The 16,872-nt window shown below is 46.8% G+C and overlaps 1 protein-coding gene across 2 annotated transcripts in view; it reads right to left on the bottom strand.

The window, feature by feature from the left end:
- UNC5D (unc-5 netrin receptor D) overlaps positions 1–16,872 on the bottom strand; it is a 91,671-nt gene that overhangs the window by 21,495 nt on the left and 53,304 nt on the right. The window contains exons 5-8 of one of the 2 annotated variants that reach the window (XM_027667119.1): positions 8,001–8,181; positions 7,646–7,813; positions 7,012–7,176; positions 3,665–3,697 (exon numbers count right to left, since the gene is read on the bottom strand). In XM_027667119.1, coding sequence (XP_027522920.1) covers positions 3,665–3,697; positions 7,012–7,176; positions 7,646–7,813; positions 8,001–8,181 — 547 coding nt within the window. The remainder of the gene's footprint in view (positions 1–3,664; positions 3,698–7,011; positions 7,177–7,645; positions 7,814–8,000; positions 8,182–16,872) is intronic. The other variant, XM_027667120.1, reaches the window with a different exon arrangement.

The raw sequence follows: 16,872 nt of genomic DNA, 5'->3' as shown, positions 1-16,872 counted from the left end.
GCATTTATTTACAACAAATGACAGTGACAAAAAAAAATAACTGGGGAATCCAGACTGCTCAGAACCCATAAACGAGCTGCACTGCACAGAAATAGGGCAGAAAGTTAAAAATCAGCGTTTAATAAATAGCCAATTACTGAAATTACTTAATTACTGTTTGGGAGGAGGCTTGCCTTGCACTTTCCTGCGGAAAGTCAGATAACTCTATTTTAGCTGAGCTTTTTTAAAATGATCCCGGAACTTCAGAAGGGTTGGGATGAAAGAAATGAAAGAAATGAGCACCTCCAGCAGCATTTCCTCAGCCTGGCACCTCCCTGGGATGCAAAACAAGTGTCAGACAAGCGACAACACCCCGAGCTGAACGTCCTGGGGAGGGGCTGAGCACAGGCTGTTCCTCACTCGAGGCAGCAGAGGAAACCCAGCACCCCCTTCAACCCAAAGCAAATGTCCTGGAATCAGTTTTATGAGAACCATTATTTAGCCAAGAAAATTCTGCTGCGTTTCCAAATAAGCTCAGACTGAAAAGGGTCCTGCTTTTAACACGGTCACAACTTGCTGAGAAGGTAAAAAGAAAAGAAATAATCGTGAAATTTGCGTGCAAATATCAGCTTTGAGAAGAAATCCACCTTCTGTGGCAGGTCAGGACGGGAAATCACATTAATAAACTTAAAAATAGCTCTGATCCAACTTCTCAGAACAATTCAACTGCCACACTGTTCTACTGAACCAATTACTAGAGAGAAAGGTTTCTTTCTGAAGCATTTTTTTTTTCATGAGACCCCCCCCCCCACCTTGAAAAATGTTGTCAAGAGAATTTTAAGCATTTTTGGTGCAGCTGAGAATGTCAGAGAGTCAGCTGTGAGCTGACAGTGCAAAATGAGACTGAGGATGAGAGATGGGAGACAGGACAAGGGAACACAAACCCAGAGGGTCACACAAAGACAACCCAAACCCCAATTCAAAGCCTCAATCCCACACTGGTTTTACTCTCCAGGATCAGGTGCAGAAAGGGAAGCACAGACACTGATTACACTTCTATTTCTTCCAGTTTACTATTCCCAAGTTGCTTTGTTGTTACAGGGAATTAATTATGAGACTCTGTTGCTGACATAATTTTGGCAGGTAACGAGTACAACAAACGAGGCAATAGAAGGGATGTGATGGATGCCCAGGGGGAGGAGAAACCCAACAGCAAGTGGGTTCTTTGCAGAGTGAGCTGTGGTTGCTGCACCACAAAGCATCTTTAGGGCTTCCATTTTGATCATTACTTTAAAGCAGGAAAGGGCTGGAAATCTGAATTACCTCTTCTACCTCTACTTTTATAACGTTGTACCTGGTTAAAGAGCAGAGAGAGAACACGGAATTCAAAACAAGCAGAAGAAGTAAAATTTTTCTGAGAAGTTTCTTTTTGGTGAATACTTTTGGGTATCCCCAGAACTTGACTTTGACACTGTTCTATAAATTCTATGATTAAAGCCTCTTACAGTTATTCTTTCTGAGTTTCCTTCTCTTTTAGGACAATGACCGTGGTTCTGTTCCAGGGAACACCTGGAAGGGTCACTCAGGTGCTCCCAAAACTGTCCCACTGCGAGGGGAAAAACCCACCACAAACCCCAAGCAACACACAGAGCCCAGAGGCCAAGGATCTCCCTTTCAGGATTTAGCAGATTTTCAAACAGCTTTTTCTTAAAAGAGCAAAACAAGAGGGACGTGGCATTCCTTGAATTATTCCCATGGAACAGAGCTCCAGGAGAAGGAAAACTTCCCCCTTGATTTAGGATGTCAGTATTTCTTTACAAACAACTGCTGGCTTTTTAAAGCAATTTTAATCTCTTCATCTTTCTCTCTTTTCTTACAGAGAATTCCTCTCGTGGAAGACTAGAAATTAATGAAAAAAAGGACAGCGTGGGAAATTTGGGGAGGGGGGGAATTTCTGCTTTTATGTTTTCCCAGAAGGGAACAAAGTGAAAAACAAACAAACTAGGAAAGAAAACATTTATAGCCAACCAATTACTATTTAATGAGCTGCATCCTCCCAGCCCGGAGCCGGGAGGGACTCTGGCAAAGCACCACGATTTTTATCCATTTGGGTTCCAGGATCCATGTTTGTGGTAATTGCAGCCTATTTTTCACTCCACCTCCTGACACTGTTACACAACATTTATTGAAAGCACATTTGATGGTAATGAAGTTTCTATTAACTATGATTAAGTTTCATAAAGCACCTGAAGATAATTTAAGATGTGCAGGAGCAGAAAATGAAACATTTGGTTTAGTACATTAGGAACAGTAATTGATTAAATTATCTCATTTACGAGGAGTGCTTTCCAGGAGCTGTGCAGGGCACACCCTTCCCCCTCACCAGCAGGGTTTGGGAGCAGATCTGAGAGGTTCTTGCAGCCCCAGCCCTGCCCATGCTCCCTGCTCTCCATCCCTCCCTCCCAGCCCAGCCTGGGCTCCCTTCCCACCTGGAGCCAGTCCTGGAGCACCAGGAGCAAAAGTCAGAGACTCGTGTGAAAGGTTATTGAGTAGAACAGGTTGTTTCTCAATTATCTTCATAATTGGCTTTGATTTTGCATCACTCATGGAGGCCTGGACCAAGGCCCTGTTCTGCTGAACAGCAACGAGCTGTGTTTTATGTCTCCAGCTACAACACAGCCCTTGGATTCCCCAGGTGTCTCCTGGGCTAAAATCAATTCCATTAAAGCTGCTTTTGGGATAAATCAGAAAATCAAGTGATTTCACTGGTATTTTTTCAAGATCCTCTGTCAAAGGGGAGGTGCACAGATGAACACAAGCTGTGGCACAGCCTGGCCACAGGGACCAGCAGGGGAGGACTCAGGGAGACACAGACAGGCCAAACCCAAAAATGCACGGTTCTGAGCTCCCTAACTTCCACTTTGGGTATCCTCAGAAATAATTAAGAGCCAGGAATGCAAAAATCATGGAATCACAGAGCCACTAAGGTCGGAAAAGCCCCCTAAGACCACCAAGTCCAACCACCAACCAGCACCACGGTCACCACCAAGCCACGTCCCCGAGTGCCACATCCACATGGGTCTGGGGACTCCACCACTCCCTGGGCAGCCCCTTCCAAGGTCTGACCACCCTTTCCATGAAGAGCTTTTCCTAATACCCAACCTGAACCTCCCCTGGTGCAGCCTGAGGCCGTTCCCTCTCATCCATCCCCTGTTCCCTGGGGCAGGACAGGGACCCCCAGCTGGGGCTGCAGGGATGGGGGGCAGGACAGGGACCCCCAGAGCAGCCCAGAAAGGGTGACCAGACATTCTGGACACGGGAATCCCCTCAGCAGGTGAGACAGGAAGGCTGGAGGGAGCTGAGCACGGTCAGAGCCAGGAGTGGAACCGGATCTGGAGCAAGAAAACCAAACTCCTCTATTAATTCCTTTTTTTTTCTAATCAGAAGGGCTCAGGAGATCCATTCCAGGACGAGCATTCCTGCAGTCAGACACAAATTGCTAAGGAGTGATCACCTCTCTGGTTTTAGACCAAAGCCTATGATCACAGAGGTGCTCAGAAGACGCTTTCAGCAGATGCTAAAGCCTTTTATAAAACCTTCTGTGGCACTTAGATCCTAAACAAATAAACCAAATGGCAGAGAAGATGAGAAAAATCATATTTACAAGAGAAAAAAAACAACTTACTTTGGGATTTTATTTCATGAAGAGGTTTTTTATCTGAGAGAGAGAGAAAGAGAGAGAGAGAGAGAGAAAGTTGCACTTAATAAATTTATATGGAGCATATCTATTTCCTATATTGCTTCTGTCTCACTCTATAAATGAAACATTTTCTCCTCGTTTGCTGACAATATGAATATTTTATGTTGTCCATATTTTTCTCTTCATCTTATTTTTTTCTAAATCCCTTTCAGGGTGTTTCTTTGCAGTAATTTCTCACTTGGTTAATTCGAGTATTTGAATTAGCTCTATTGGATGCTGTTATTTATTTACATCTCAGCAAGAAGGAAGTTCAATACTTTGCAGTGGATCACTTGGCAAAGAGTCAGTTCAGGATTAATGACTTCTGTGTGTTTGATATATGGGAAGGTGAGTGATGGACACGTAAAAGTAACTCATAAAATACAAAAATGTAAAGTATATCCATATTTATGTACCTAAATGCACCCCAATAATCACATCTATGCGTGCATATAAGAACATACTGAACCAATGTACCACCATACATATGCAAATATAGGATAAAATTGGCTTTATCAGGCCTGCAGCTCTCAAAAATGAGGCTTCTCTGTCTCCCTTGTCATAATTACAGTTACCATTTATAACCTAAAGCCTGACAAAGGAACCCAGGGCTGGTTGGAAAATGGGAAGTGAATTTCTCTGGGATTTCTGCTGCCTCAGTAACACACGTTTGGGGTCGGGCTGTTTATGGCCCAAGTGTTTGTTTGTGTTCTGGGCGCTGGGAAAAGAAATCAATAGGTTTGGAAGGTCGGAAAAAAACCCAACTTTAAAGCAAACAGATAAAAGTAAAACAAACAAACAAAAAAACCTCTTAAAAGAAACACCCCTCTCTTTTATTAGGCAAAGAAAAAGCTTTCACCTCTGCAAGAGAGAATTCCACCACAGAGAAGGACTCTACTGGGAATACTGGGAGGGAATAAACACTGGAAGAACAAATGTGCAAGGAACCAGTGAGTTCCTGGGGCTGTGTGGAGCCAATGCACGAGTCAATCCCCATTTCCCTCCCAGCCTGGCAGCCCTGGCAATCTTTGCTATGGATCAATCCCCAGATAATTCTTCCTTTGCATCCAAGTTTGCATCTATCCAACTGTTACAAGTGGGAGAAGAAATTCCCTGCAAGAAAAGCACCTCCAGCTGCTCCTCAGTCCAGGGCAGGACCATCAGGATCCATCCAGAGCATCAAGGAGCAAAGGGAGGACAGGGATGTTCCAAATCCTCCTGTCAGGGATCACAGAACCCAAGGGCTGCCCCTGCTTTATCCCCATTTCCTTGACTCCAACATCCATCCCAAGGATCAGCGTTTCCTCTGCCAGTTCAGGATCCCCCAGTACTTCCCTGGCACCCTCCACTCTCATCCTCACTTTTTCATTCCAGTTCTTATTCCTTAACCAAAGGAAGGTCTCATTTCTATTTTTGCCTCACGAAAGGAACAAAGTTAACAAGTTGTGCCTGATAAATAACCTCCAAGAGATTAGTTTTCTGCAGCACAGGGCTGCATTTCCTCCACAATTCCCCACGGGAGGAGAGGCAGAGCAGGAAAGGCACATATTGGAAGATGAGCAGGGGGAAAAAAAGATTTTTAAAAAATAGGGTAATTGCATCAATTCCTATTAGCTGAGAAAGCAATTACAGTCCTAAAAATAATCTGACACAAGTATACCCGTGCAGCTCGACCCATAAAGGAGAAACAGGATCACACTCGGGGGGGGAGAAGAACCAGGAGACACTGAACACTCCAGTCCAGCTGAATCCATATGGAAGCACAGCCTTTGGAGCAGGGATGGAGGTGTTGGAACAACCTGGGCTGGTGGAAGGTGTCCCTGCCCGTGGCAGGGGTGGAACGAGATGAGCTTTAAGGTGCCTTCCATCCCAAACCATTCCATGATTTTATGATTCCACAGGACACTCCCTGGCACTGCCTGGCCCAGGCAGAGGAGGGGATGAGATGTTTGAAAGCCAGAGAGCTCAGAGGGCAGAGTTGACCCAGCTGCCCTGGGTACCCAGACAAAGGCACAGGGATGGATGGATGCACTGACACGTGCAGAATTCCCCTCCGGGAATTCCACAAGGCAGCTTTTATATCTCCTACCATGAAAACCAGCCTTGCTTTAGGGAACACAGATACCAGATGATTAAAAAAAAAAAAAATAAAAAAAGTAAAATAACGTTGTCCTGGTGCCACGTCTGTGAACAGAACCCCAAACACAGACCCTCTCCCTCTCATTGCGTTTGACCACCCTGTGGATTCTTTGATTATATAATAAACCTTCAGAGGGCTTTATCCCAGAGTAGCTCCTAGGAATGCACTGCTGGAATTAGCAGTAAATATCACAGTGGTCTTGAGAAACAAGCAACAAGCTCAGCACCATCCTGTGACCCCTGAGAAGGGCCAGACTGACCCTCGAGTGATCACAGAGTGAAAGGAGAGACAAACAGCAGGAGTGCTGGGTACTCCCTCCCACCAAAACCCAACCAGATCTCATCTAAGGTCTCAGGTGGAAGCATCTCTGAAGCCTGAATAAATACACAGGATGCTCTCTGCCATCAGGAAAATATTAAAATCTCAGGGCAAAAAAGAAAGTTCTTTTTGTTTAGAAAAGACGGGGCAATGTAGGACCACAGAAACAAAGACAGGGGACTAGTTAAACATAAAATCAAGCAAAAGCAGACTTATTCCTGCTCCCATCTTTCAGCCCTGGCACTCCTGACTGCTCCCATGGCTGCCATTCCCCCTGGCGAGGTGACAGTCCCTCCACAGGGACAGGGAGCAGGCTCAGGGCTGGAATGAAGGTGCCAATTCCTCCCTGTGTGGAGCCTGCACAGCCCTGCCACAGCTGCAGGGCTCCTTTCCTGGCTCCCACTTGTTTGTTGATAGTAACAGCTACCAAGTGCCAGATGCTTTCCAGACACTGAGGAAGGGCAAATCCTTTCCCAGGGAGCTGCAGATTTGTTTGTATTTAACTCCTGTGTTAAAGGCAATAAATGGAGTAGACTCTGACCTCGAGCAGCTCCTGCACCAGGAGTTCCCTGTTGGTGCCCTGCCCGTTGACTGGCAAGGAAAGGCAGGAGGGCCAGGTTGTGGTGACCACAGCTAAACACTGCAAACCCCCTGTGCTTGGATTTTTAGAGTCATCTGACCATTCCTGGGCAGAGCGTGTGCCGGGCAAACCCGGCGGCTCCGGAACCACCGCGGATCCCGAGCTTCACCTGGAACCACCTCCCTCCTCACAGCAGGTGCCACATTCCCATCCCAGCCCCGCTCCCAGGCCACCCCAGCTCGGTGCCAAGCTCACCTTGGATGCAGAGCCCCTCGGTGCAGTTCTCTGACTCCTGGCCCAGCCCCTCGCAGAACTTGCCCCCGTTGCGGGGCGGGGGAGCGATGCACTCGCGGACCCTCAGGTGCTCACACTCGGGGCTGCACACAGACCACTCGCTCCACACCTCCCAGCTGCCATCCACTGCGAGGGGGGGAAGGAAAACCAGCATCAGCACCAGCACTGCTGTGGTTCCAGGTCCCACAGGAACGCTTGTTCCATGTCTCTCCCCCATAACCCAACGTTTAGTACACTGGAAAGCAAACTTCTCCCAGCTAGGGAACACTTTTAAGTGAAGTTCTTATCTTAGGTTTTTGTGCTTGTCTTCCTGGTGTTACCAAAATCAACTCCCCCTTTCCCACTCCCCCACCCACCCCCCCAGTTACAGGATTTCTCACTCTGAGCCAGTTGCTGGTTTGTTGTTGAGTGTTTTGTTGGTGTAAATCACAGTGTGGATGAGGAGCCACAGGTTCCTGTCAGTGCTGCTACAGCGGGCTCTGAGCTCCAGCCTGAGCAGGGCTGTGAGCATTTCCCCCTTCCTTCCTCTCAAAGCCCAGCTCTGCCCAGCACCAAAAGCCATCCCAGCCAATGCAAACCCCCCGTGGGGACTCACCGGGGCAGAGGGAGGTACAGGTGATTTTCTGCACAGACATGCCCTCACAGAAGGCCCCCCCGTTGAGGGGGGCAGGGTTGGTGCAGGTCCGGGAGCGTTTCTGCCAACCCCGACCGCAGCGGGCGTTGCAGTTGGACCACTCTGTCCACGACGACCACCCCCCGTTCACTGCGAAACAAAACCACAAAACGGGGCTCAGGCCGTGCCGGGGGGGGGGCAGGAGACACCCAGCAACAAATCCCAGCAGAGGGGAACTCCTCCTGACAGCCCCGGGATCCGGGGTGTTAAAGACACCGAGTTCTGCAGCAGGGAGAGCCCCGACACCCCCGTGCCCAGGGTGAGCCCTGGCACTGACCGTACACCACCACGGTGGCAGACATGCTCCTCCTCTTGGCCACGATGTTGGCAGCCATGCAGGTGTAGTTGCCCGAGTCCGAGAGCCGCGCCTGGCGGATGATGAGGTTGTGGTCGGCCCTGGTGTCGATGTTCTCGTCCAGGTTGGAGTCGATGGGCTCCTCGTTCTTCAGCCACTCCACCTGCACGGGGAAGGAGCAGAAGCAGAACCTGAAGGAGGCTCTCAAAACAAAAGCACCTGGGCTGATCACCTCATTAATCTTGTTAATACTTCCTTTGACTGGTAACTCAGAAAGGCTGATCTTTGCACAAAGAACACGGAGGAAAATCTCAAACAAGACAATAAGAAATACTTTTAAGCACTGCTCTTGGTGCACCGTGCTTTATATGGTCAAACAAGCAGACAACTGCCAGCTAAGGTTCATATTAGACTGGGATGGCACATAAGAAGTATTATTAATTCTACTTTTTTTGAGAAGAAACAGAGAGACACTGAACTGTCAGTAAAGAGACACTGAAGTGACACTACAGACAAAATTGCTTGACACCACAAACAGTGAAAGAGCCAAGTCATCATAACAGATTCCCAATTTCCATAAACATCCTTAAAACAGAGGCCATTAATGTTTGCTGTCATGGCACATAAACACCACGAGGTGCTGTGTATAATATATTTCAATGCATCTTCTCAAGTTCACCGACCAACACGTCTCTGAGCAGCCCCAGGAATCATCTGCAAGGCATTTCTCCACTTGAAACATTAAAAACAAATAGTTAAGGCATGGCAAGCTGCTCTTACAGAAGTGAAAAATTAAAAATAGAAGCAAAATCAACCAATTCTACTAAAAGACTGAAGACATGTGAGTTATTTTAATGGCTTTTCTGGACCTGAAGGAGTTTATGGCTGGGCCCTGGAGTCAAATACCCTTCTCAGCTCAGTTCAGATGAATAACCTTGTTTAGTAACTTGTGGAAGGACTTGGAAGTTCATGGTAATGAGCTTATGGATTCAGGAGCTACAGGCACTCATTAGCGCTCTGCTCTGCGCAGATGGTCTGCAATTTGTGGATTTTCCAGTTTATAAACAAAGCTGCAAAAGCTGACCAGCAAAGCCAATTACAGCCCGTGCCAGGCAGCAGGTTCCCCTTCCAGGAGCATCACTCGTGTGGGGTGGCTGGGACAGGAGGTGTGGGAGGGATGGATCCATCCCCCCGTGTCCTGGACCACGGCTGGAGACTCACCCAGGAAAGACTCTGGGGCTGGGGCACTTTATCCCACACCAGGACCATGGACTTAAACAGTTATTTGACACAGTTGGGTAAAAGAGTATCCAGCTCTGACTCCTTTCCCTGCCACTCCTTCCCCCAGCCAAGGGACACCTCCCCTGTGCCAACAGTGCCAAACCCTTCCCTGAGCAGCATCTCTTGGAGCATATTCCATTTTCCTCTGATCTGAGGCACAGAACAACCAAGAAATCTGTTTGCTGCTCAGTCTCCCTTCTGCAGTTAACTTTAATCCTAATTGTCCAAGGGGGTTTCAGCACAGAAATTAGGAATGCAATTTAAATTATGGAGCAGCCACGGGAGCATAAATCAAGTGACAGAAACTCGATGGTCGCGCTCAGAACCGAAAGCACTTTGTGTGCAAAGAAATGTTCAGAGCAACGACAAACATGTCCAGCACTCCCAGAGTTCACTGTGTCACGAGGGCATTGATGGATTTTGCATGTTGGCTCTGATCAGGGCAGGGATTTTGGGGACAGGAGGGTTCAGTGTCCCCGTTCCTGTCACTGTTCCAGGAGGGAGCACACACAGCTCTCCCGAGTTTACTGGGACTGAGAGGTTTGGGGAATGAAAAACACTGAAGCAAAGCCTTTAGAGGAATGATGATCACAGCAAAGGGAGAACATTCAACAGACAGAACATAAACACCAAAGTGTTGAGATGTGAGATCAAACCAGGGTTTGCTCTGGAGGACACACGGCGCCTTCTCCTTCTCATCCAGAGTGGGTGGCACTGCCAGCACTCCCCTCACTCAGCCTCCCCCTCCTTTGAAGAAAACCAGCCTTATTCCGAGCCATTCCCTGCCTTTGCCTCAGCAGGAGGGTGCTTTCAAAGATGGAGAACTAAGGGATGAACTTCTGGGATGAATGGATAAATTTAAAGGGCTCGTGGTGACAAAAGATGGGTGCCACCGGCAGGGATGTGACCTTTGGAAAAATCCAGCCCACACAAATACACACAAACCAAGCAAGGAAAACAAAGGTAACAAAGCATCTGCAATGTCTCCACACTGAAATGAGCAGCAGGGTCCTGAACTGCAGCCTCTGAAGAGCAGACTCAAAACTCATCAGCATTTAACTCCCCTCCCTTTGTCACCAGTGGAGGTCACACAGCTGCTTGTGACAGAATTATATCCTTTTCTTTTTAAGAATTAGTCCATCTGAAGATCTTAAATGTTTCTATATTGAATCAGACTTAAAACTTGCCATAATATACCATAAGTTTGTATAAAGATATCTGTTTTTTTTCCCTGAAATTCAATCTGCTCAGAATTAAAATCCCCCCATCGTTTCTTAGGAAGGCTAATCAGGGAATGATCTGCAAAGGCAGTGCAGGGGCAGATGGGGATTAACTCAGCCCCTCCGAGCTGGGTGGCAGCAGCAGCAGAATTAGCATAATCAGAAATTTGTTCCAATTACAGAAAGCAATTATCAAAGACCAGCTTACAGCACTATCAAAGTAAGATCAGCTAATACCCCACATCCCACGTAGATTACAATGGGTGTCAGAGAACTCTTCTTCTCCAAAAATAAACCCCATCCCACCTCAGCCATGCCTCTGTCTCCTGGCACAGGTTAAAGCTCTGCCCATCTCAGGGGTGACAGTCGTGGCCTCCATGAGAACAGAATGTTACACCCCAAAATCTGGGCTGCTTTGGAGCCCCATGGTGAGACCACAGGAGCATTTTTTTCCCCTCAGACCAGCACAGTGTTGGCCTTTCCACAGGCAGGCATCAGCCATGAAATTCCAGGAGCAAAATGACCCAACTTCCAGAGGAGGAAACAACACTCCCCTGGCTGGGAATCACTGCTGCTCTGCCAGGTTTGAGGGAGGCTGCACAGCTGGTAAACCTCCTGTAAGACTAAAGAATATTCCTATTTGCAGCAGCAGAAATTACTTTTGCTTGGCTGGTTTTAATACCAAACTTATCTGAGTTATTTATTTTAACATTTATTATTTAAACCTTGAAGATGAGAGCAGGTCAGAGAGCAGGTATGGCTCTGAAATGGTTTGATGCACTAATTCTTCATCAGCTGCTCAGTGTGATTCAAACATCCCAGGGCCTGGCTGCACAGGACTCAATTTCTGGTTCTTTCTGGTGATCTCATTTGAGGATACAAACCCACCAGCAGCAAATACAGCCCTCAGCTCTTGTGGGCACACGTGATAATTTGGCAGGTCAGAAGACAAAAGACCTCAGTGCCCCTGTTTCTGGCTTATCCTCTCCTGCCCTTTAAACACAACATCTGACTTTCTCGTGTGGTCAATCCCCAGAGTACATATATATCAAAGATAATATAGTTAGAATGTCAGCTCCTCTTCAAGAGACAATCAATTGCTCTCTCCATGCAAGATAAACACTTCAGGATCTGGAGATGGGAAAGGTCAACACCTGACTCACGACAACACAAAGGTTTCTTGTAGCATCGTCAAGATCCCGGTTTTAAACAGTCTCCCTCTCAGCTGGAAAAGCAGCAAACACCTCCTTACCTCCCTCTCTCAGACCTAGCAGGATACTCCTGCCCCTAAAAAATCAAGCTGGAGAAGCCTTGCTTAGTGTTACAGCTGGGCTGGGTGAGGATGGGCAGGGCACTGCCCCAGGGCCAGGGATGCATTAAAGGGCAGAATCTTTGTTCCTTTTATCTTCCTTTCATCCCCAAGACTCAAACAAGCAGCACTAAATCACTGTGGGAGTTTAACACAAAACAAAGGCCAGTTTGGTGGATACAAACATCCCCTTTGTGATCCCATCCTTGTTTCACCAACACAATCAGCCCCCATCCATCTCCCAGCCCAGCGCTGCAGACACGGGAAGCAGGTGAGCTGTACCTGCTGCATCCCTCAGATTAATCCACCCAGGGAACACTGCTCCCCAATCATTTAATCACAGTGCTGTCACACTGGGCTGGTAAGCATATTTTTCCTTCATTAGATTGAATGTATAATCTCATTACACAAATCTGACATGCTGACTAACTCATAAATCAGCCCGGGCTGCTCCTGGCCGTGCTGGGGGAAGCTCAGAGGAACGTTTGCTTTGAAGGGATGTACTTGGTTGTTGCAAGAGGGATCATCTGAAAACTTGAGTGCTGCTAATACCCATTTTCTGTGCTATTATCTCCCTTTATGTGGCTGCACAAACCCCCACCAGCAAGGGAAGCCACGAGAGAAGATCCTCACTGGTGGCAGCTCCAGGGCACGGCTCATCCTCTGAGCTCTGCCCACTCTGTGCTGTTTGTGTGCTCTGGAACCCCAACCAAACGTTCCTAGGGATGGAAAACCCAGAGAAGGGAACACAGGCTGACATGGGAGGGGGTGAGTCAAAATGAAATCAGAATCAGGATAATGGGAGAGGTGACAGCCTGGATGTGGGTATCAATTTATAGTGGGAAAGGTGGGCAAGGAGCTGACTCAGACAGGCTATTTTAAATCACTGCAATGAAGATCCACTGCTAAATATGCCACTGCTAATGGTACATTGTCTGATTGTTAAAGATATCATCAGATCCCAGAGAAGTTTGCCCTTATTCCTATTTTTGGAGGAATCGGTGTCTGACATTAAGTGGTTTTTATGGCCATGCACAAACAATGAATGAATCAGCACTAATGAACCCAAAGGTCATTAGGTGGGCTTGGCTGGGAGCTTTGCAGGGGGGCAGTGCACACACAGGACCTGGCTCCAGCTATTTTATGGTAAATAGCAATAAATGATGCTGGTGAGGCTCAAACCCTGCAAAGCCCAGCAATGGAGGGGGAGCAGCTGAGCCTCAACTGCAGCTTCTCTGTGTCTGAATAACTCAACCCAAGGGTGTGGAGTGACCCCCAGGTCTCATCCTAAGACAGGCAGTGCACACTGGATGTTTCCTGTGGATCAGGAATTTCCCTGTGGATTAGGATGGGCAGAAACAAAGATCCCAAGGCAGGGAAGGTGCTCCCGGTGCCACATCACTGAGGTTTTCACTGCTTTCAATGCCCAGACATTTAGAAAGTAATGAAAAGTGCTGTTGACATTGAAAAAAGAGCCCTTTTTAGATAAGATTATTGGCACTGCTGTTTGCAGTGTTTAACCAACGTGGCATCCTGATAGGCAGAACCACATCCATGGGAAATCCCTGGAGATAAGAAAATCATCACAGGCAGCTCTGCAGTAATTGAAACCAAAGCCTGTTCTGCCATCACAGCAAACAAGGCTGTGATTTGACTGATCTCAAGAGCTCTGGTGGATCTTTAAGACACGATGTTGCTCTTTTTCGTTAGCAGCCCTTCAGATATGATAATTTCAAGAGAGTAATTGGGAGCTCTCACCAACAGAAACATCCTTTAGATCCATCAGTGACTCACGGGTTTGTGCATATTGGAAAGAGCAATTAACCACAAACTCTGTGTTTAAAGAAATACATTGTTAGTTAACAAATGTGTAACATTTACGTTGTGTCACTGAAAACTAAACTCAACAGAACACCAGATTCACAACTTAGTGGTTTTCCTAAAGCTGTTTGCACTGATGCTCCTCCAAATCGTTCAGTCAAAACCTACATCACAGTGAAGTCTCCAAATCCTTGTAGGACCCTCTCACACAATTATCTGCATAATTATAAACATAATGATAAAGTCTCATAACTTATCCTTTCATGTTCAAGCATTCGAAATTAAGCACATTTCTGAAAGCAGGACCAGAAAAATACACAGCACTGCAAAGCAGCACATCAAACCCAGAAAAGCCCCAAAGCACACGTCTGTATAAAAAGGAATTATCTATTCAGGGGAACTACAAAGTTATCTCCCTTCTTTTTTCTTTTCATTTCAGCAATCTAATTCAGAAGTGCTTTGCTCCAGCGTTTCTATTCCATGACCTCGGTACCCCCCTGGCTGTATTGATTTATTCACAACAAGTCAAATCTCAGAAGGAAAACAAACATTTTTTTTTTTGCTGCTGGAAGAAAACAGCGTCCACAGTTCCCTTGTCTGCCTGGAAGGCAGCACGTGCCCTCACTGTGGAGAGAGCATCCGAGGGGTGCTGCCCAAAAAAGGGCACCTGAGCAGGGACTGAAACGCTCTCAAGAGCTGCAAAATGCACAGAGTCAGCAGAAGAGGCACCTGGACTGCTGCAGATGTTCCCAGCTTTTATTTAAATAATGAAATAATTATTTAAAATAATTTTAAATTATGAAATAATTTAAAAAAAAAAAAAAAAAAAGGGGATCGTAACGAAGCAAAAATAAAAAAATAAAGCTCACCATGAACCTGAGCTGCACAACCAGCTCCCCCAGCTCATGGAACTGCAGGTCTGTGCAACCTGCATATTGAGCAATGGTTCTACAGAGTAGTCCCAGGTCAAACCACACAGCTTCAGCTGAGCAGAAGTTCTGCAGAATGAAGAGACCTGTTACCAGGTCACCACATTCCGGGGGGTCAGTCCAGCCCAGCAGGTCCTGTGTCACCCTTACCTGCAGAGTTCTCAATCTCTGCCAGACCCAAAACCATGACAATTATGAGATTGCTCTTAAAAGCAGCTAAAAACCCCTAAATCTAACTAACAGATAAATCACAGCTGAGACACCCTGCACAGAGCCCGGCTGGGGCTGGAAAGTGAAACGTCTTCAGTGAGAAATGAAACCCATTTATTGCACTTGGAGCTAATACCCCTTAAAAGTAAAGCAAATATTGCTATTCCAGACACAAGAGCCGAGCTCTGTGAGCACCTGTACAAATGCAGGCTGTTTGCATTTAGCAATCACCCTCTGCTGTCTGGGAGCAGAGCAGGATTCATTGCAGGCCATAACTCAGAGCCTGTTTTACTGCAGCCCCATTATCCTCCACCTCCCATTTCGGTGTGTGCAGGCCCCATAAATACCCAAACCCATGTAAAACAGGCTCTCACCACTCTTGGAATACTTGCAGCTTTTGAATTTTATGTGGGTTTCGCATTTTGTTGATGTGCCTGCAATGGAATATGCACTGCCCAGAAGAGAAATGATTTTACATTTCCATTAAAGACTCCAGTGGTAAATAAACCCTTGGAACTCAGGCAGATATTCCTGGGAACATCTACAGCAGTCCATTAAAACGTCAAAATCTGTGTTAAACATTTGAAAAAATAGCACTGGATACAACACATTTAAATCTTAAATATATGCATATATTATGTGATAAAGATATTTTAGAGTATTCCACAAACCTCTGCAGAGCACTCAACAGTAATAGTTCAGTAACAGTAAACTATCAGTAATAGTTTAGCACAACAGCTGTCCTTTTATTGTGAAAAAAATGAAAACCACAAACCCACAACAAAAAAAACCCAAAAAACCCCAAGCAAACAAAAAAAACCCAAACCCCACAAGAAAACCCCACCCCAACAAAAGCAGGCAGGAGGTGCAGGAAGAGCTCAGGTATGAGCTACTCAGAGACCTCGTCTCGGAGAGTATTTATTCATAAGAAAGGATTTAGGATGATTTTTAAGGTCAGCTTCTGCTCAGATTGGCTCCCCCAGCTCATCCCACATTCCACCCCACCCTGCAGGTCTCACCTCAGACACCTCAGCATCGTCCTGGCAAAGAGAAGCAGAGTCCAGCAAGCTCAAGGTGTGCTCTGGGTTTGTTTCTTTGAAAGCCTGAGGTTTATAAACACTTTGCTATCATTGGCACTTCAGCACCAAGGCAGTGACATTTCTAAGGGACAGGACAGGGCAGTGGGGACAGGATTTATTAACCCACCCCAGGGCAGCTCCAGCCCCACTTCACAGGACTATCAGTCTCTCACCTTCTCCACATTTAAGACACACCAAGGTCACACCAAACCCAGGGCTCAGGAAGGTGCCACAAACTCCTCCTGCTGCTGAATTTCAGAGCAGGACGTGGCAGCTCCCTGTCCAACTGAAGAAACATTTAAAAACCTGATTACCAAGTGCACTGAATTAAACAGGAGCAGCCCCTGACAGCTGGAGGGATCCAAAGCCCTTTTGGCACTGAGGGAAGAGCAGCAGTGATGTTCCTCCAGCAGATCACAACACCTGGCTGAGGGATTACCAGCTACAACAGGAAGAGCTTTTTTTTTTGCTCCTGTACCAAAAAGAATTAATATTTCACTCTCTGAAGCAATAATAAGGGAGAACACACAGAACAGAGATTATCCCAGACCTCATTAAATGGGCATTGCCTATTTTCCAGGTTCCAGCTGGTTTGACAACAGCCAGGGAGCAAAACCAGGACTGAAGGAACCAGGCAGGGAGAGGGAACTGCCAGCAGTGAACCAGAGAGGGTGGGGTGATTTATTCTGTTTGCTGACTGCTGCAGGATCTGTTAAGCCCCGTTGATTCCCCCTGAGCTGGTCAGAGCTGCACAAAGTGACAGAACTGAGGTGCCCCCCGTCCCTCCCTGCTCCACTCTGAGGGGAAACGGTCCTGTCACAGCTCCAGCTCAGCTCAGTGAGTTCTTAAAACCAACAGGAAGAAAAATACCCTTTGGCAGGAGCAGAGGGAAGCACTGAGGGGTGATTAGGGTTCCCAACCTGCCAGCATTATGGATCTGAAATCCCACCAAAGCTGCTTTAGACAGCCAGAGTAATGGGTCTGAGCAGCACTGGATCGTGGTGA

Source organism: Corapipo altera, unplaced genomic scaffold (genome assembly GCF_003945725.1).
Source record: "Corapipo altera isolate COAL_440 unplaced genomic scaffold, ASM394572v1 275, whole genome shotgun sequence".
Lineage (NCBI taxonomy): Eukaryota > Metazoa > Chordata > Aves > Passeriformes > Pipridae > Corapipo > Corapipo altera.
This window is presented reverse-complemented; position numbering and strand designations above follow the sequence as displayed.